Consider the following 21,864-nt stretch of genomic DNA (forward strand, 5'->3'; position numbering starts at 1 on the left):
ACTGGTGGTAAGTTTTACGAAGCATTGCTCTTGCTAGGGCTAGTGCTAACAAATTCAGGCTGCTCAGCTGCAAGCTGCAGCAAGCTCAGGTTGAGCCCGTGAGCTCACTAACCTGTCCGGGCACAGCTGGAATAGCCTCTTAGACCAGCGAACAGGGAGGAAAAATGGGAGAGAGTAGTGGGAAATTCTGTATCTTAGCTGCAATGCTCTGAATAGCCTAAAGAAAGAAAAGGTGAACCATGCAGGGGGCAAAGGTCTGGAAGAAAACGAAAAAAGAAAAACTGGCGATTTTAAATTTTCATGGAAAATTCTTTGCGATTCATTTGAAATAGGTCTTACTGGTGGTAGAACTTCTTGTGAGTTGGCACGGGTAGGTACCACCATCCTGCCTATTTCAGCTGCAAGGCAGTTATTCGTTTCAGTTTGAAGGGTGGGGCAGCCGTTGTCTACTGAGACCTTAGAACTTATATCTCAAGGTGGGTGGCGTCATTTACGTGATAGATGTCTATGGGCTCCGGTAACCGCTTAGCACCCAGGTGCTATATTATAAGGTGCTATATTTCTCTGGTGGTAGGACACCTCTTGGGAGTCCACACGGGTAGGTACCACCACCCCGCCTATTTCCGCCGTGAAGCAGTAATGCGTTTCGGTTCGAAGGGTGGGGTAGCCGTTGTAACTATACTGAGACCTTAGAACTTATATCTCGAGGTGGGTGGCGAATTTACGTTGTAGATGTCTATGGGCTCCAGTAACCACTTAACACCAGGTGGGCTGTGAGCTCGTCCATCCATCTAAGCAATAAAAAAAAAAAAAATACCTAGAGAGACAATCAACTTTGTATTAATGAATACACATGTGTTTCAAAGTTACTATGTCATATATTTCGGTTTATAAATTTAGTTTTAGTCTTCAACAGAGCTTGTGTTTGAATGAAACGAATTTTGAAACTATTAAACATATTTCTAAACTTGAAAATAATTTATATAAATCCGTGTTAAAGTACACGATACATTAGCTAAAGTGCAAACATAATTTAATGTGAAATTTTATTTGTAATTAGGCTGCTTTATTGCTGTCTAGAAAAGTTGAGCTTTGATAAAAAGCTGTTAACATTTGTTAAAAGTGCCCGTTATTTTCTTTGAAATGATTTAAAAAGACATATGTGCTTTTTTTTTAATTATTCGTTAAAAGGGCAATCGAGTTACCAGCTATCGTTTTCGTGATATCGTAAAAACAATTTTCTGTTTTAATTATGAATGGCTTAACAGAGGAACATTCTAATATTTTTGATTGTACAGAATAATAGTATTATAATACTATTATAATATACTCTAAACTAATGTAAATAAAGTTAATTATGATTTAATTTTACTAGCTTGGAAATCGAGTCCTAAAAACATATTTGAAAAAAATTATACTATTATTAAAAAACAGTATTATAATACTATTATTATAATTGGTTGTTCTTACACACGCAGACTCAAATTAAAGCATATTCTATTGATACTAATCAAACACAGATGTAGATGCTAATTTTGCAGCTGTAATTTTTACTATGAAAACCCATTCTTCGTGGAACGTTCTGCCGTAGAATAGGCGCAGCACTTGATGAGAATATAGAGATCTTCATAGGTTGGCCGACAAACTCAACATAACAGAATTAACAGTCCACTTGGTGTTAACTGGTTTTCGGAGCCCATAAACTCCAAAACATTAATAGCCATTTTGCGACATGAGGTCCGAGTCCCGATTAAGTTGTATTTTTTATTTATTGCATAAATGGTTTTACGAGCTCACAGCCCACCTGGTGTTAAGTGGTTACGGGAGCCCATAGACATCTTTAACGTTGTTCCACTAACTAATGTGGCAGAACTAAAGAAAGTGGTCTCACCAGCCCTGCTGCCGTCAGTAATCACGTATATAATAAAAATCCATAAGCTTCTATGCAATACCTAAAGGATAATTGGTCACAGGAGACTTTAGCGGCGTTTGCAGAAATGTATCCTTTGCGGTATGACATTGAGGAATAAAGGAGACTTGTAATCACATCGGTGACAAGAACGAATGGCAATAATTTACATAATTTCTTCTTATCTCTAGTTATTCTGCAAATGAGCATGCCAACGTTATATGGGTGCTAAAATTCAATGACAATTGTCAATATATAGGCCTGTGAAACGTTACGTCTCTGTCAAACGCGCTAAGAAACATGATTACATTGAATATTATCATAGTGTTACTAGTTATGACTAGTGGTAAGTTTTATACATATTTTTTTAAAATAGGCATAGCAATTGTGAGTCCGCACGGGTATATACCACCGCCCTGCCTATGTCTGCCGTGAAGCAGTAATGCGTTTCGGTTTGAAGGGTGGGGCAGCCGTTGTAACTAGGCTTGTGTAGTACATGTACTAAAAGGAATTAATTCCCGACACTGAACGGAACGAACTATTCCTTTTCCTTTTTAAGACATCGTTCATTTAGTACTCTGTCGTACGTGAAACACGGAACGCGAGCGCGACTGATTTTGACCGAATGAGCGGCAACGATATGGTATGGTATCGGTGCATGAAAGAGTGAGACGCATGATAATATTCATTTGCCAAATTTGATCTCTGATAATTCTGATTCATCAAGCAATTCTGAACTTTATGTTTATATATTTACTGATTATGTTAATTTTTAATTTTGTATAAACATTTTGCGAAATTGTCTTTATTTTTTAACAATTTTTTTTCAAATATGTTTTTAGGACTCGATTTCCAAGCTAGTAAAATTAAATCATAATTAACTTTATTTACATTAGTTTAGAGTATATTTTCATCAGTAAATTTGACACCGGAATGAAATGAACTAAAATGTTAAACATTAATCTAGTACACTACCTACGTAATATTTTAGTACAAACAAACATTTAAAAAAAAAAAAAACTATTTATAGAACAGAAACGATTATTAGATTTAAAAAAAATAAGTCTTAAAAACTATCATATTACAAAATTTTATATAAATATAAAAAATAAAAATAAAAAAAGCATGATCTATCTGAAAATTAAATGATTGTAATTATTTTGATTTTTAAATACGCCATTCTGATTCTAAAATAACCCGACAAATATCTATAAAATTTCGATATCTTATATAATGCATTAAGAAAAAAAAATCACAGATATTTTAATGTCTAAATAACTTAATGAAAAAAATAAACGGGTATAGATTAGAATGACAGTCCTAAACCTGCAAAGTATGAACTATGAAGGAAAATCAAAATATAATTCACTATTCGTTCAGTGTACTAAACTGTACTAAATGTACTAAAATATTGAATAGAATGACAGTTCTAAGCCTGCGAAGTATGACGAAAATAAAAATATGATTCTTATTCGTTCAGTGTACTAAACTGTACTAAATGTACTAAAAGACTGAATTAGGACATCTGACAAATTGTCCTAGTACGGATCGCTCCGTTCAGTGTCCGAGCAAGAACAAGCCTAGTTGTAACTATACGTGCGACCTTAGAACTTATATCTCAAGATGTGTGGCGCATTTACGTTGTAGATGTCTATGGGCTCCAGTAACCACTTAACACCAGGTGGGCTGTGAGCTCGTCCACCCATCTAAGCAATAAAAAAAGAAAAAAACAATGTGCAGTAGTGCAAATGAAATTTTGATGTATATATTGCGGTAGATATCAAAGAATAGGAGAAACTTGTAAGGTAGGTAGCGGCTTGGCTCTGCCCCTGGCATTGCTGACGTCCATGAGCGACGGTAGCCACTTACCATCAGGTGGGCCGTATGCTCGTCTGCTTGCTAGGGCAATAAAAAAAAAAACTTGAACGGCGTCAAAGATATTTTCAATTGATATATTTTCATGTAAATAAATTTCTAACCGCAGTATATCGACAGTCGATCCACTGATAAAAAAATTTGCTTGAAAAATATCTCTTTAGCCACAAATTAGTACCTTAAAATTGGAACACTATAATTGTATTAGTTAAGAGCTATTGTACAAATAAAGCGACAGCGTGACTAAGATAAAGTATTAGAAAATTCGGATATAAAATATTAAATAATACCTAATTACTAAATAACTAACTAGGAACAAAACACGCATGGGGCCCCAATTTAGGTTTTTTCTGTGTAACAGAGACTGATAAACATATTTATATGTGTTTAAATATATACATAGATAATGAGCACCTAAACAATGAGCAAAAAAACCGGTTTGCCCGATATGGGAATCGAACCCACGTCCCTCGGGTCCTGTCAGGTCCGCTGACTACTGTACTACCGAGTCAGACGTCAGTTCTGACAGTAATGACAATAATAAACGCGAAATGAAACAATAAACTTTTACTGTTAACGTTTTAACTACTTAGTTTTAATTATGGCAATCAAAGAAAATACTACAGTTAAGAGCTGTTTTGTATATTACCGCGCTAAATTCCAAATACTAGGTATAGTCGAAAGATAATCCCGATAGTAAAGTGACGACATAAATTAAAAATTATGGTAGGCAGCGGCTTGGCTCTGCCCCTGGCATTGCTGACGTCCATGAGCGACGGTGACCACTTACCATCAGGTGGGCCGTATGCTCGTCTGCCTACAAAGGCAATAAAAAAAAAAAACATGAAGTATTTCTTAAAGAGCTATCACATGTGTGTAATGTGAGTGGGCGCTCATGTGTGTGTATGTAATCTTAGCAACGTGGTAGTTAGAAGAAAATCGCATAAATATCAGTCAGATGTTTATTATGTTGTTTTTTTTGCTTAGATGAGTGGACGAGCTGAAAGCCCACTTGGTGTTAAGTGGTTACTGGAGTCCATAGACATCTTCGACGTAAATGGGCCACCCACCTTGAGATATAAGTTCTAAGGTCTCAGTATAGTTAGAACGGCTGCCCCACCCTTCAAACAGAAACGCATTACTGCTTCACGGCAGAAATAGGCAGGGCGGTGGTACCGACCCGCGCGGACTCACACGAGGTCCTACCACCAGTAAAAAGATAGCTTGTTAAAAATATTCTGATTATTTATTCATTTACAAAAGTCATTGCAAGTCCTAGCCTTTTCTTTGTTCACCAAATCAGTGAGCACGCTAGATCTGGTAACTCCTCGCGCCTCCGATCCAAAAACAACTTTATTTCAGTGCGTTATCAAATCAAATTAGCCACAAGACAATCTTGGGTAAAAATGGGTATTAAATCGCGGCCTCTACAGGCCGAGTGAAATACCATTATGATTGTCAACGCGCTCCACTAAAGTTTTGGATTGGTCAATTGACCTCATATTACAATGAACATATTGATATTACCATAATATTATAAATTACAGCCAGTGCCGTCAAGATCGGAACCTTCGATTTGTCCAGACTTGTTTTGAACGAGGAATTAGATGAAGACGAATCATTACTCGTAGATTCTGTAGATAGTAGGATTGTGGGTGGACATGAAACTACTATTGAGGACCATCCTTATCAAGTGTCATTCATTGTCAACAACTCGTATTTTTGTGGTGGCATAATCTTAAGTCAAGATTGGATTATGACCGCCGCACATTGCGCTCAAAAGTAAGTAACGTTATTCATATGAAATTTTAATATATTTACGAGTACTCTTGTTTTAAATCTTGTTAAAAATGTGTTTACTTTGTTCGAGACGGCCCACTAGTCATTGCTAAAAGTAATATTAGGTCTATTTGCTTCTGTAATCTTTATCGAGCTGTTAAACATGTGAAAGGCTAAAGCGTGAAGAAAGCAGTTAGTTTCTAAAGGGTATAAAGGTCTAAAAATAGGCATAAAGGTCTCATGTTAATGAGAAATAAGAAAAATAATAGTTTAAAAAAAAGCAAAAAAAATACGCTTTAATAGAAAATCCAACTAAATTTTAATAAATTTGAATAAGTTTTCAGGATATTATCATAAATATTAATATCTTACTATTGATACCGTGCACCCCACGCTTTTTTTTACAATAAAATCATTTCTTCTTACAATATTTTTAATTCAAATTTATTAAAAAAAAAATTCTATTTTTTAGTTGGATTTTCTATAAAAGCGTTTTTTATTTTTATTTTTTAAACTATTATTTAATTTTCATTTTTTAGTTAAATTTCAAATTTTTCAATATTTTCTTTCAATTTTTCAAAAATTTCATCTGAATCATTCGGTAAGTTATCCTGGTAGTTAGTTTCCCTTCTTAATCACCAATTCTAACAACGACTTTCCTGAATACTTAAGCCAAAATGTTGTGTTGTACTTTCAGTGTCGACCCTACAACAGTGGTGCTCCGGGCTGGTAGCACCTTCCGGAAAAATGGCACCATAATACCAATAGCTTTAGTAGCTAGTCATCCAGAATACGATGACCCTGCTTTCGACAAAGACGTTGCTGTCATGAAAACAGTGAAACCCATGGAATTTGGAGAGACAATGCAGCCGGTAGCACTGCCAGCTCTGGGGGCGAAGTTGGAGCCGAATTCTGAAATCGTAGTCAGTGGTTGGGGGAGGACAGTGGTAAATATAATTTTCTCTATTTAATATTTAAGTTGATAAAGCCAATTACAGTCCCTTTATGGATGTAGCTCGCCAAGGCGCAATCGTGATGGCCGATCATCTTAAGGGTTATTACCGAAGCTATTATTTAAATTATAATAGATCTATACATCAAATATACATCAAAATAGTAAAACATTTATTTCTATTTTTCTATTTGATGTACATAATTACGATTTCAACGGTACTATCCCAACGGGTTTGCCGTTAGCGTTTTAAATCAACAAATATAAATGTGAAAATGAAATAGGGTAGGAAAATTTGATTAAAACCACGACGAACGAATGAATAGTGCGGCCTCGTTGCGTATACGTACGAATTGCGTATTATGAGAATATTAAATTTAAATACAGATGGAATAAAAAGATAAAAGAAGATTGCGAAATGTGCCATGGATGAGTTTGTAAAATATAAAATGTTCATGGATGAAATGCATTCGGTAATGTTCGATGTAGACAGTGTATCTTGGATGTAGACAGTGTATCTCGGATGTAGACAATGAAGTATTCGAAATGACAATCGACCTATTAATTTTATTGTATCTTTGAAAGTGGTTCCTTGCTTTGAAATAACTTTTGTTACCAGCAAGGTGCTCCAACGATACCAGACCGATTGATGAATGTGACTCTGGACGTGGTGTCGCACTCAAAATGCAAACTGAGCTATTATTGGTACCTCACTGATAACATGTGGTGTGCGGGAAATTTCTTTTTGGGTGGAAAAGGAACTTGCCAAGTAAGTTTTTGCTAAACTAAACTGATTATTTGAAGCAGTTCAACAGCGGTTCTGATTTGGACAGCAACAACTTTGTTTAAGGCAACCGAGTCTAAAGATTTCGAAGTTACTGGTGTTAGGACCTCTTGTGAGTCCGCGCGGGTAGGTACCACCATCCTGCCTATTTCTGCCGTGAAGCAGTAATGTGTTTCGGATTGAAGGGTGGGGCAGCCGTTGTAACTATACTGAGACCTTAGAACTTATATCTCAAGGTGGGTGGCGCATTTACGTTGTAGATGTCTATGGGCTCCAGTAACCACTTAACACCACGTGCGCTGTGAGCTCGTCAATCCATCTAAGCATAAAAAAAATCAATAAAAAAAGTCAAAAGATTTTGAAGTCTGATAAAGAGCTGATATCACATGCTGCTCCAGTAGCTTATTACGGAAAATTACTTTGTACCTTGAAAGAGGGCCGTTCGTTTAGTGGTAGTAGAGGGTAATAAAGGCCCGCACGGGTAAGTAGGAATTGGTTTGACAGGTGTGCTAGCCGTCATAGTATTTAATTGAGACTTAAACCTCATGTCTTTTTTTTATTGTGTTGATGGGTGGACGAGCTCACAGTCCACCTGGTGTTAAGTGGTTACCAGAGCCCATGGTCATCTACAACGTATGCCGCCACCCACCTTCAGACATGAGTTGTAAGGTTTCAGTTTTAACAGTACAAAAGCTGCCCCGCTCTTCAAACCGAAACGCATTGCTGCTTCACGGCTGAAATAGGCAGGGTGGCGGTGCATACCCTTGCGGACCCACAAGAGGTCCTACCAACTGTAATTATATTATACAAATTATAATTTTGCGGGTTTGATTTTTATTACACCATTCCTTCTCCGCGGAAGTCAATCATGAATATTTGTTATGTGCGTATTTCATTAGAAAAATTGGTTATTAAATGTAAATATAATATTATTTACGTACCATTAATAAGTATATGCTTCATTCTCACGCCACATGTTTGTCCAAAAAAGTATTTTATGTATTGATACTAAATATATATTCTATAGTGATCTTTGATGAGTTTTGTTTTGTTAGTGTAGACAAATTCGATTTGTATACAGTTGATTGTTAGATCAGTTTGGCGGCGCTCAGACGACGCGTCGCCTCTGGGGCATAGCTTACACGAAGTCTTAATTGGCAAAAATCAAATATCAGATATTTTTTTAAAACAATGTTAATATCGTACAGTATTAAGAGGTAGGCAGCGGCTTGGCTCTGCCCCTGGCATTGCTGAAGTCCATGGGCGACGGTAACCACTCACCATCAGGTGGGCCGTGTGCTCATCGTCTATTTCCGCCGTGAAGCAGTAATGCGTTTCGGTTCGATGGGTGGGGTAGCCGTTGTAACTATATTGAGATCTTAGAACTTATATCTCGAGGTGGGTGGTGCATTTACGTTGTAGATGTCTATGGGCTCCAGTAACCATTTAACACCAGGTGAGCTGTGAGCTCGTCCATCCATCTAAGCAATAAAAAAAAACCTACAAGGAAAAAAAAAGAAAAAAGAAAGAAACCATTGCCACTATAATGCCGTATGTTCCTTTTATCTGCTACTTTAAAAACAAAACAAAAACATTTCCAGGGTGATTCCGGAGGGGCAGCTGTACAGAATGGGACGGTCATGGGGATAGTGTCCTTCGGAAGAGGATGCGGTCAGCCTTTGTCACCAAGTGTATTTGCTGCCACGTATTCGCCGGCCAATTGGAATTTTATTAAAGAAACAACGGACTTATTGCAGTGATTAATTAAGATTTTCAATTAGTTTAACTTTTGTCTAGTGATTTTATGTGATGTCGAAATTTTATTTAAATAATAACATAAATTTAGTTCATGCTCAATGGCCTCGTGTCCTTTTTTAATTTTCAAATTCCCTAAGGTCGTTTTTAATTTACTATTTGTAACTAAAAGTAAACATTCACACTGATTCTAAGGAGCTTAGAAAAATCTAAGTTAAAACATAGTTTTCATCAGGTTTCTTGTTTCGTAATGCACGTAAATAGCACTACATATGATTTGCAGGTAAATCGCTAGGGACGGCGGGTGCGCTGACCCGTCTTCTTCCCAACACCGGTGGATGCAGTGCCGGTATCCGGCGACTGTACCTGGGGGTGGTGCGCAGCATGGCCCTGTACGGTGCTCCCGTGTGGTCGCCCGCACTTACCGCGCGAAACGCGGCTCTGCTGCTCAGAGCTCAGCGGGCGCTCGCGGTGAGGGTCATCAGGGGGTACCGTACCATCTCTCAGGATGTGGCCTGTGTCCTCGCTGGATCCTTACCGTGGGACCTCGAGGCCGAAATCTTGGCCGTGACATACCGACAGAGAACACAGTCCTCGACTCGGGAACAGACACCCGGCCCGTCGGTTGTCGATCGATGGAGGCGTACTGCGCGTGGTCTGGCGTATGCCAAATGGAGAGAGCGCTTGCTGGAGGAGCTCGGCCGAACTTCGGCCACTCGTCAGCGCACGCTCGAGGCACTGGTGCCTGTGCTGGAGGGATGGTCGGACCGGCGACACGGTGAGCTCTCCTTTCGCCTCGCCAAGGTCTTTTCGGGGCATGGATGCTTCGGGAGGTATCTGTGGAGAGTCTGCGGAAGGGAGCCACATCCGGGCTGCCACCAGTGCGGGCACCCGAACGATGACGCTCAGCACGCGCTAGAAGCGTGCCCACGGTGGGAGCACCCGCGGCGAAACCTCGTCGCGGTGTTGGGGCAGGACCTCTCTTTGAGGGCTATCGTCGCCCGTATGGTAGAGGACCGGAGTTCGTGGGAGGCCATGGCTGGGTTCTGTGACTTGGTCATGGCGCTTCGTGAGGCTGAGGAGCGCGAAAGGGAATGGGATCCCTCTTCGGCTCCTCAGCGTAGAAGGCGGGGTGGACGGCGCGTGCGAGAGGCCGCCGCTCAGCCCTCGTAAGGACCATCGAGTGCCGGGTGCGGGGGCGCCCGGCACTCGACTGTTGGTCCGGTGGTGAAGCGGTGCAATGTGGCTCTTGTGCGCCGCTCACGGTGTGTCGCCGGAGACGAGGTTCTACGGGATTTTCCCGGGGATGAAATCCCGTCTTAACATTAGTACGGGTACCGCCTAAGGCGAGACTTTCGGCGCGCACCGCGGTACCGTAAGTTTCGTGTAGTCGGTGTGGTGGAGCTCGATGGGGTTTAGTCGGTAGTCGTTCTGCGGGGCAAGTGCTTCGCGCGCCTTTTTCAAGGCGTAGTCTCCTGTGAGAAATTGGGGGAGGTGAAGGACCTCGGCCCTTCTCTTCTCCCCTTCTTCCTCTCAGGAGGCGCCGGAGTCCGATATAACCCGGTCCGTTACCCCCCTCGACCCTTCGTAAATGGATTCCCCAGCGTTAAAAAAAAAAAAGGTAAATCGCTAGGAAGCTACAGACACTACGTAATGTCACGATGTCATTTATCCAAAAATATCTTGAAAATGTATTTACGCAGTATATGAATAAATGAGGACCGACCCAAGGGAAATTTAATGTTCTTTAATGTAAATAAGCCTTTGATCTATGCTCCTTGGCAAATTCAGGGAAAATTATAATAATAGAAAGCTAACATTAGAATGATTATTACTTTATTTAAACAGCGGAACTGATAAATTATTTTTCTTGGAATTTCTTGATTAGTTACTAAAAAAATAAAACGTACCAACATTTACGCATCGCAATCAGACCAATAAATACAGTGGAACCGCATCTGGTATTGTCAAACCAATTGTGAAAAGTACTTATGAATATCAGATCCCCACTGAGATAGAGTTTGGAAATATAAAGCTGAGAGTATCGTGTGCCTTTCATTCAAGATGCAGCGGGTTTGACACCAGCTAGTTCTCTTTTTCGAATGCTAATCTATTAGTACCCACTGGCTACTATTGAGAGGCTCTGTCGATAGCACTGGCAACTTTTCACTTCAAACCTTTTTTCCCTACCTATTTTTCGGTAGCTAAGAAGCTAGTTCAGCTCCGTCAGGGCGGATAGGTAAGCTCACGGGCTCAACCTGAGAGAATTTGCTAATAGTAAACCTAGTAAGAGCAGTGCTTCTATGGCTGTGTCTATGGGCTAATTAGCTCGTCCATGACGACGAAGAGTTCGACGAGGACCAAACTGTAGCTTGTCATTATAACATAGAAAATTCATTGGGGTTAAAATGAGTTCGAATCTGCCTAATTTTTTTTAGTACCGTAGAAAAGAAATGAAATAAAAAGGAAAAGTCTGTTCGTTTGTTTTTGAAGTGAAAACTTCTTTAGAATCGTTGTGATTTCAAACCGGATGCAACGGAAAAAACGACAGGTAAGAGACACAAATACAAAAATGTGTAGGATGAAGCCAGCAAAGAATGAGACAAAAATATACATACTATTTAATACAGCGCCATCTGTGAGATTTTTAATACTAACGTGTGTATGAAAGCTCTTGTAGTGAATTTTATATTAGGATTATACGTGAAATTAAAATATCAATTCACAGAGGGCGCTACCTTACAATTATTTACTAATGACAAAATTTTACATATACTTAAGACGTTTAGGATAATTGTATTTTAATTTTGGAAGGTTTCACTTCTACCACGTGTGAATTGCACACATTTTGTTTTTTTAAATAAAACTTCCTAACGCATAATAATATGTGCAAATTTCATCCCGTATTGATAAGCGTAAGCTGCAAACGAGCTCGCCCTCTACGCAATATAAAGCGGTTGTCTGACCCATTCAGTTGTGGTTTTTTAATCAAATGTGAGCCAAATAGAAATATAGAATTGATGAATTTCAATCAGCAATGTCAAGCACTCGGATGTGGGACGTGCCGGTAAATTGAAATTGGTAGTTGAGGTGTATATTTAGGAAACGTTCTGAGAAAATTGTACGGTGACTAGGATCTTTGAGAAAATCTACGCATTAAAAATAAGTTGGAAGTTGACTTAAACGTTACAATCTTAACAAACATATATTCTTGAAAAATTCTCTCTCTCTCTCTTTATTATTACTATCTATCAATTAACGATCGCACTGTGCCATCAAACAAGACATCATTCATATTCATATCTTCATTATAAGATCGGCGAGCTGATGAGATTACTCATAATACTAGTATATCTATTTGGATTTCTAGAATTTTCTATTGTTTTTTATTAAATCATTCACAGACATCTAATAGTCAATAAAAATACAACCACTTAATGAAAACACAACATTCAATTTGTTACAGCCGGAAGATGACAGAGCTATAGTTTAAATTAATTACAACAGCGCAGAGGATGTTTTCGTTCTGAACCTTCATTTCTGATCTTATATTCATCGTGACTTGAGTTTTTAGTTACTTTGCACGTAATTCATCTGAATAGATTCTTAATCGTTTAGATCTGCGTTTCGTCCAACCGTACTATAATGAGAATTGCGAAACACGTTAGCGTGGACCAAACAAAATCCTTTTATATTGCTGTAGACAAGCAATCCATCTAAAACTTAACGTAAAACCTAACATTTGCTAAACCAAGATATCAGAGATCGGTGCGGAGAATCTTTTGAGCAGGTCTGGGTTCGTTCTCTTGGCTGACCGAGGACACCCGGCGTATTCGTCAATTTCAGAAGGCAATAAAAACGAGCGAAATTTATATGAATTGAGAAACTAAAGCCCGTAATATCAATCATGATTTAAACTAAAATCGAAAGTTTAAGCGGTCGTTGACTATCAACTCGTACAGTCAAATTTTTTATTTTCTATTGAAGGATTACTGGTGACCCTGAGGCCTTTCCAGTTTCACCAGGACAGGTGGGCGAGTAAAGGCTCAGCCAGGAGGGGTGTCATTTGCTAACAGCTTCCCGAGCGCCTCCGAAGGAGACCTAACAACTCAAGAGCAATTGCTTCGCGAATTATGTCAAAATCTCCTTCGGAGTTTGAGCTATCCCAAGTTTAGAAGAGTCACGAAAGAGCGATTAAGCCATGACTTGGATGTAAGGTGCTCTTTTCAAAATGGTCGCTCGAAATCAGCAGCTGTTGTTCGTGTCAAACTCAGTAAACAGAGATATCTAGACAGATGCGCGCATGATGATCTTTAGAGATCTCTATCATTTTGTCTATGTAGATTACTAGCGGCCCGCTCCGGCTCCACTCGGGTCTTTAACAGAAATTTCAACGATATTTGACGTTGTTTTATTTTTTTAAATAAAAGAACACTTATTGCGGCAAAACTACAATAGTTAGACATATGCTTTCGGGACACTTTTTGTAAATAATAGTGTGTTCTACAAAATCATAGTATATTATTTTATTCTATCATCAATAGTTGGGTTACATTATTGGAGTTTTAATAAGGATCCCTGATTTTTTAAAAATAAATTATAGCGCATATCACTCGGGAATAGTGTAGCTTCCAAACAGTTAAAGAATTTTTTAAGTCGGTTCCGTAGTTTCGGAGCCTATTCAATACAAACAAACAAACAAGTCTTTCCTCTTTATAATATTAGTATAGATAAGTACAATGAATATATAAAAAATAATAAAATGTTCATGTTTATTCAACATGTATTCAGTCGACGCATTGTACTTTGTCTCTATTACCATGACTTCACAAAATTTAAGCACACTCTGATGATTATCTCAAAATTGCACGTTTCTATTTAAATAATTAGGTAGTTTTAATGGCAAATCATCTTTATTTTAAAATGACCTTCATTACTGGGTGGATTGGCTATTTCATTTAATAAAATAATAATTAAACGTAATATCATTGACATATGACATATTGAATACAAAAAAAAAAAAAAAAAAAAAAAAAAAAAAACAAAAAAAAAAAGGTACAAAAGATAAAATCATTAAATTAAGATATTATTAATCAAAAGACATTTGTTAGAAACCAATTTGTGGTTTTTTGAGTTTTAACCACGGCAACACAGGTCGCAATTTAACTGGCCAAAAAAAAAATTACGGTGCCTACGCTACTTGACATCTGTCACTTCTTCTGCTTCACGGACGGATATATGATTTATACATGCGGTCGGATTCGCTACGGTCTCGCCAGCTATAATTTTCCTTACCCATCCTTCCTAAGTTTTTTTTTTTTTATTGCTTCGATGGGTGGACGAGCTCACAGCCCACCTGGTGTTAAGTGGTTACTGGAGCCCATAGACATCTACAACGTAAATGCGCCACCCACCTCGAGATATAAGTTCTAAGGTCTCAGTATAGTTACAACGGCAATAGTGATGCGGCGTGATTCGACGAGGTCATCGGTTCCCGTGAATGATAAGCCTGTTAAGAAAATGTTGATCTATTAAGAAAATAAATATGGTGCCGCGGATCCTGGCACGTGTTCGACGGGCACCTCGTGCTGGTTTCCGGAGCCCTAGACTGCTACGAGGGGGCTGGGTTCAGATCGAACAACATTAATTATACGAGGACTACTATCGTCCGCCCGATAGGTGGAGTGCATACTTTAAATGACTTTCACAGCGCAGTTGATAGTTTAGTGAAATTATTTTTTCATAGTTCATCAATCTTAATCAACTATAAGTTTCATTCTCAAATTAGTTCATTGTTTTCTTCGTCAATTAAAAGACAGTGGTAGTGTTTGCCAAAGTTTGAAATTGTCGGCACTGAATTCTAGGCAAATTTTATTGTTTCTCTTTATTGTGTGTTGTGATTATAGTAGCTTAATTTATTCGCCCGGTCCTTGTGTTCGCCCGGTCCTTGTGGATTGGGTGAATCGTGACAGAGGACGCCTCACTTTCCGGCTCACGCAGGTGCTCACTGGGCATGGTTGTTTCGGTGAGTTCCTGCACCGGATCACAGCCGAGCCGACGGCAGAGTGCCACCATTGTGGTTGCGACTTGGACACGGCAGAGCATACGCTCGTCGCCTGCCCCGCATGGGAGGGGTGGCGCCGTGTCCTCGTCGCAAAAATAGGAACCGACTTGTCGTTGCCGAGTGTTGTGGCATCGATGCTCGGCGACGACGAGTCGTGGAAGGAGATGCTCGACTTCTGCGAGTGCACCATCTCGCAGAAGGAGGCGGCGGGGCGCGTGAGAGACGCACAATCCCGCCGCCGTCGAGCGGGGGCCAGGGAGGCGGATCTCGCCCAAGCCCTGGCCCTCTAAGTGTTTCGGGTCCCCCTCACATGTCGGTCTGGGGACCGGCGAGGGGGGCCTAAGAAGACGACGTGCAAGCTGCTCTGCACGCGTTTTACGCAAGAGCATCCGGGTGATGGAAGGCCGGCTATCCTCGACCCACGCTGGTTCTGGCCCAGCGGGGTATTCCGTAGGGTAACCCACTCTAACCGGCGCCATCTAGGCGGGCTTCGGACAGTCTGCCGACCGAGAGGGCTGGTGGTCGTGGCGCCGACGACCGCCAGTCCGGCGTCCCGAGGGGGAGGGTGATGGGAGAGATGTGCTCCGCACTAAACGCTTCACTTTCCCCCCTTTGCCTTGTCATGAGTTCTGTCTCATGCGAGGTTTGGACGTTGGTTGTTGAGCGACAGGAGGTTTTAGTCAGTTCGACTCTGACATACCCCGCCCAGTATCCCCAGAAAAGGGCGGAAGTCCGGCGATTTCCTCCTGACCAAAAAAAAAAAAAAAAGCTTAATTTATAATAATAATAAGATGATGAGACCACGTCGATGGTTGTTTAGGTTGCAAAATATATTTTACATTTCTATCATTGTCTTAGGCCTTACAGCATAAGGTTAGCCTTAGTTTGTTCCAGTATGTCTCTCCAGACTACTTTGTTTAGGGATTTCTCCTTCCAGTTCCTGACACCGATAACTTTGAGGTCGTGCTCTACGCCGTCTAACCTTCGGAGTTTGGGTCTGCCACGACTTTTGCGGCCCTCTGGTTTGCTAAAGAGCAGTTGTCTTGGCATTGGTCACTGGTGGTAGGACCTCTTGTGAGTCCGCACGGGTAGGTACCACCACCCCGCCTATTTCCGCCGTGAAGCAGTAATGCGTTTCGGTTCGAAGGGTGGGGTAGCCGTTGTAACTATACTGAGACCTTAGAACTTATATCTCGAGGCGGGTGGCGCATTTACGTTGTAGATGTCTATGGGCTCCAGTAGCCACTTAACACCAGGTGGGCTGTGAGCTTGTCCATCCATCTAAGCAATAAAAAAAAAAAAAAAACTGGTCTTCTTCATTCGAACCACATGTCCTGCCCATCGTAGGCGTCCAATTTTTATATAAATAAATAAAAAATACATTTCTATGGACATTACACATAGTTTCCGAATGATAAAAAGTCCCTTATGTTTCGTTACGTTATGTGTCTAGGCCCCGGTAATCACATAAGGAAGTTATTACTAATTTTTCAGATCACAGATTTCGAAGCAGTCACACGTATAAAGTTTCCTGTTTCGTTCGAACACAAAAAGTATTTCATATAATTGAGCGTAGTGCGAGTACATTTGTGTAGAAAGGTTTTTGAGTACCTTTACTTTTTAGGTAAGCAGATGGAACTCGTTTATTTCTGCTGCGAAGCCATCACGTGCTCCGATTGGCTGGCGTACAACGCAATGGACTTTGACTTCATTGTGCTTAGTGCGAGTATTTGATCGTTATCGATAGCGTAAAAGTTAACTAAAGTTTTATTCAAATGGAACAGTGCCCCTACCGGCAAATGTAGGCAAACGTTCCAACTCCATACAAATTTGAGTTAGCTTTTATCCTACCAAGAATGTTAAAATACTCGTACTAAGCACACCTGTCTCAAGGTAAGCAGCGTCATTTTTTCCCTATCTAACTCAATGGGCTATGTCTATGGGTTAATTTACTCGTCGAGCCTTTTGTCACAAGCGACGGGTGCTCCGAGGACGGAGGCCGGTGCTTGAGGTACCTAAAAGCACCCTTGATGGATCGGGAGGATCCACAATTACGTGTTTACGGCTACGTCGACTGTTTACCATTCGGTCCACAGGATCGGGTAGGTAATTTCCGGCGGCCACGACAAAAGGCTTTTCTTGTCATGCGGCCTTCTCAAATTGGCGCAATGATGCCGACTGTATATGCTTACTGATTGAGTCAAGCTCCAGGTCATCATAGACATCTACATTCCTTAGGAACCACGGTGCTCCGACGGCTATCCTGTAAAAACGGGATTGAATGACTTGAGGGGTTTTAAGGTAGTGCGGGCCGCGTGAGCGAACACTACACTTGCATACGTCATGAGGGGGCGATTGCAAGTTTTGTAGAGTGTCACCTTATTACGAAGGGACAATTTACTTCGCTTGAAAATCATGGGATAAAAGCAAATAATAACCCTGGTGCGTCGTAAATTCGTATGATTTAAAATAACCGTTTTTAAAAATATTTTAGGTTGGATGCCTTTGTTTAATCAGTACTGTTGGAGGCTACTGGTAGCATTATCCAAACCAGAGATTACTGTAATTGTCGAACTCTCCGAAAAATCCTGTTTGGCTTCCAGCGGGGGCGCTCAGGTAGCTCAGGCTTAGCAAACCTTCTCTGGACCAGCCACACTATTTCTATCTCAAAAAAAGTCCTCTATTCAATAAGTTATGTTGTTAATTATTGTTAGTTGATAGTTGTTATTATTGGTGGTAGGATCTCTTGTGAGTCCGCACGGGTAGGTACCACCACTCTTCCTATTTCTGCCGTGAAGCATTAATGCGTTTCGGTTTGTAGGGTAATTATACTTGACACCTTAGAACTTATATCTCAAGGTTGGTGGCGCATTTACGTTGTAGATGTAGATGTCTATGTGCTCCAGTAACCACTTAACACCAGATGGGCTGTGAGCTCGTCCACCCATCCAAGTAATAAAAATAATAATAATAAAAAAGTGTGTGTGTCCGCTCCGACGCACGACCGGAGTTTACTGGATATAAAAAATTAAACGAAACAATACGAGAAATAGTTCTATATTACGACAACACGATACACTACAGATTATTAACAAATTAACGAGACACAAAACAAACGACTAACAAATATATGAAAATACAATAATGAGAGAAACGCGCGATCAGTACGAGGCTTTGTGGCGGACTGCCGGCGCAGCAGCCCGGCGTCACCTGCGATAACGCGGCCGCGCGTTGGCTCCTGATTGGCGCGCGCACGCATCACGCAATCAGGAGCCAATCAGGCGCATAACGCATTTCGTGTGACATGCTAGTACGATTTTGATTGGCGCGCGCACGCATCACGCAATCAGGAGCCAATCAGGCGCATAACGCATTTCGTGTGACATGCTAGTACGATTTTGATTGGCGCGCGCACGCATCACGCAATCAGGAGCCAATCAGGCGCATAACGCATTTCGTGTGACATGCTAGTACGATTTTGATTGGCGCGCGCACGCATCACGCAATCAGGAGCCAATCAGGCGCATAACGCATTTCGTGTGACATGCTAGTACGATTTTGATTGGCGCGCGCACGCATCACGCAATCAGGAGCCAATCAGGCGCATAACGCATTTCGTGTGACATGCTAGTACGATTTTGGTCCCCATAATTTTCATACCCCGGGCCTATATATGTAAATCGATTCTAAAGGAGTAAACTCCAATAATGGTATCGTAAAACAAATGTTTGTAAACATAGCGTTTCCCACGATTCTGTGTTCTCGTAAATGTAATTTTCATTATGTACATACGATCTTAACAAAAACAGGAAATATACTGTTTCGAATCCAATCTAATAATACCGTCTAGCTTTTTCATTTTGTCGCTTGGTCATGACGGCGATAAAACGAGCTTTGAGTTTTCTATTATATAACTATTATTACAAAAATCAATATTATGACTAATAAATTCTATGCCTGATTGTACTTGCGCACAGAAGTGATTTATGTGCGTATTTTTTGTATTAGATAACGCGTCCCCGATATTACATACGTGGATTATACAAATTATTTCTAATATCCGATTACGCAAACATTTTCATGGTAATGAGCTTTTGATAGCTCAACTACGTCTCGTATTTTTTTAATTACTTCAACTGCTCGGAGTTGCATTGGAAAACGACCAAGGATAAAATTTTACAATTTATGTTTTTTTAAGGAGATACAGTACGCGTTTTTCATATACATACGTTTTGTTATGGCTCATTTAATTGAATCAAAAAATTCCAATGTTTCTTAATTTGTTTATCATTATTCTATATAAAAATATTTTAACAAAAAAGGCATAGCTTAAATTATAATATATGTCGGCGCAAATATGACTATTTACCTACTTATTTTAGAAATAATAATGATTGAATGTGATAATCGGATCATCTGATCATCAACTAATTACTCTGTGAGAAATTGAATGTTGCTGCAGCAATGCTGACGTCACACTTTTTAAAAATATTACGGAGATTTCATTTCTCCTCCGTCATATATATTCGTTCAACGCTCTCGCGGCCGATCATCCACAAGGTTTTTTTTTTTTTTCTCCCTACCTATGCTGATAGCCTTGAGAGGCTATTTCAGCTTCACCCTAACGTTAGTAGGTGAGCTCGCGGGGCTCAACCGGAGAGTTGCTAACACTGACCCTAGCAAGAGCAGTGCTTCGCAGAATCTACCACCGGATTGGAAACGCGACCCACTGAGAAGATCCGGCGAGAAACTCAGTGGGCTGTGTCTATGGGTTAGTTCGCTCGTCGAGCCCTTCGTCGCAAGCGACGGGTTCGACGAGGACGGTGACCGGTGCTTGTGGTGCCTAAAAGCACCGTTAATGGATCAGGAGGATCCGTAATGACGTGCTTTGGGCGACGTCGACGGTTTACCATTCGGTCTACTGGGTCGGGTATGTAATTTCCAGCGGCTACGATGAGAGGGTTCTCATGTCGTGCCGCCTTCTCAAAATGGCGCAGCGATGCCGACTGTAGATACTTACTAAATGAGTCGAGCTCCAGGTCATCGTGGAGATCCACATTCCTAAGGAACCAAGGCGCTCCGACGGCTATCCTGCAGAATCGTGATTGAATGACCTGAAGGGATTTCAAGTGGGTGCGGGCTGCGTGAGCGAACACTACGCTTGCATACGTCATGACGGGGCGTATACAAGTTTTGTAGAGAGTTACCTTATTACGGAGGGACAGTTTGCTTCGACTACAGAGCATTGGATAGAGTCGTCCTAGAATAAACGCGGCGCGGTCGCGTACCGTTTTTATATGGGGACGGAATGTCATCCCTCTGTCGAGGGTGACGCCTAGATATTTGACCTTCGAGACCCACGGTATGGGCTGGCCAAAGAGAGTGATGGGACTAACGGCGGAGGTGTTTGCGCGCCTACTACGGAGTGGGATGCTCGAAGTGATGTTCGGAGGGCGACCCCTTTTGAAGAGCACCGCTGCGCTTTTCGTGGGGTTGATGTCAATTCGCCACTTCCGGAACCACTGTCCCATGGTGGCTACTGCGATCTGGAGTCGCCGATGAAGCAGCGACATCTTCCTACACGAGTAGTAGATAGCCGTGTCATCGGCGAAGAGCGCTAGATGGGTCTCCGGAGACCGGGGTATATCATTGATATACAAACTAAATAATAACGGGGAGAGCGCGGAGCCTTGCGGGACTCCGGCGGTCAGTTGACGGGGACGAGAACGAGTTCCCTCTACTCGATATCGAAAAGAACGGTTCGACAAGAAGTCTCGTATGACGAGCACGAGTCTGTCTGGCACTCCCATGTTGTACAGTTTGTAAATTAAACCGTTGTGCCAGACTTTGTCGAACGCCTTCGCGATGTCGAAGAAGAGGGCGCCGGTCGGGATTTGTTTACGCCTATTTAGTCCTATCAGAATGTGCTCCGTGAGGCGGTGCACTTGTTGTATGCACGAGTGTTTAGAGCGGAATCCGAACTGTTCGTCTATGAGAATTTTGTTCGCGGTAACAAAATCCCAGAGGCGTTTCCTAAGGAGCCGTTCGTAAATTTTTCCTATCGTCGAGAGGAGACTAATCGGTCGGTAACTAGAAGTTTCGTTTGTCGGTTTGCCCGGCTTATGTATACCGATAACGTCCGCTTCTTTCCACACCGCGGGAAAGATGCAGTGCGTCATAGCGGCATTTAAAATTGTAGCCAACATTGCTATCAGTTGGACTGGCAAGAGTTTTAGCGCGCGGTTGTGGATGCCGTCGGAGCCGGGTGCCTTCCTAGGTTGGAGGTTGTGGATCGCGTCTCTAACTTCGTCAGTGGTAATGGGGGGTAACGCGTCCGAGGGCGGCAGGGAAGCTCTGCGCTCGACCTCCCTGTCGACTAACTCGGTGTGTTCGGGGTCCGCGTGTTGAGTGCTGGTGGTGCACTGCTCTTGCAGTGCATCGGCCAGCAGCTCAGCCTTGTCATCGTCATCGAATGCCGGTGGTTGGCCTGAAGGGCGTATGAGGGGAGGCATAGTAGCGGTAGTTTCGGATTTGAGAGTCCTAGCTAGTCGCCAGTATGCTTGGTGGGAGGGCGCGAGTTGTTCTAGATAACTATGCCAATTATCGTTACGCGCGTCGCTTAAGCGGGAGTGGACTTCGCGTTGTAGACGACGCATCTGAATCCGGTTTGAATGCGTGGGAAGACGATCGTAGGCCCGGATTGCCGCGTTCCTAACTCTTAAGAGATTTCTAAGATCGGGGGGCAG

At 41.5% G+C, this 21,864-nt stretch overlaps 1 protein-coding gene across 1 annotated transcript; it reads left to right on the forward strand.

Moving 5' to 3' along the window:
• The first annotated feature begins 2,178 nt into the window (after nt 1-2,178).
• On the forward strand, nt 2,179-9,184 carry LOC114244021 (trypsin-2). Its single transcript, XM_028175702.2, has 5 exons — nt 2,179-2,255; nt 5,332-5,566; nt 6,261-6,510; nt 7,135-7,284; nt 8,901-9,184. Exons 1-5 carry the CDS (start codon nt 2,210-2,212, stop codon nt 9,057-9,059), a joined length of 840 nt encoding a protein of 279 aa, XP_028031503.2. The 5' UTR covers nt 2,179-2,209; the 3' UTR covers nt 9,060-9,184.
• The last annotated feature ends 12,680 nt before the right edge of the window (nt 9,185-21,864 follow it).

The sequence above is a fragment of the Bombyx mandarina genome, chromosome 13 (assembly GCF_030267445.1).
Source record: "Bombyx mandarina strain Sakado chromosome 13, ASM3026744v2".
NCBI classification, from domain to species: domain Eukaryota; kingdom Metazoa; phylum Arthropoda; class Insecta; order Lepidoptera; family Bombycidae; genus Bombyx; species Bombyx mandarina.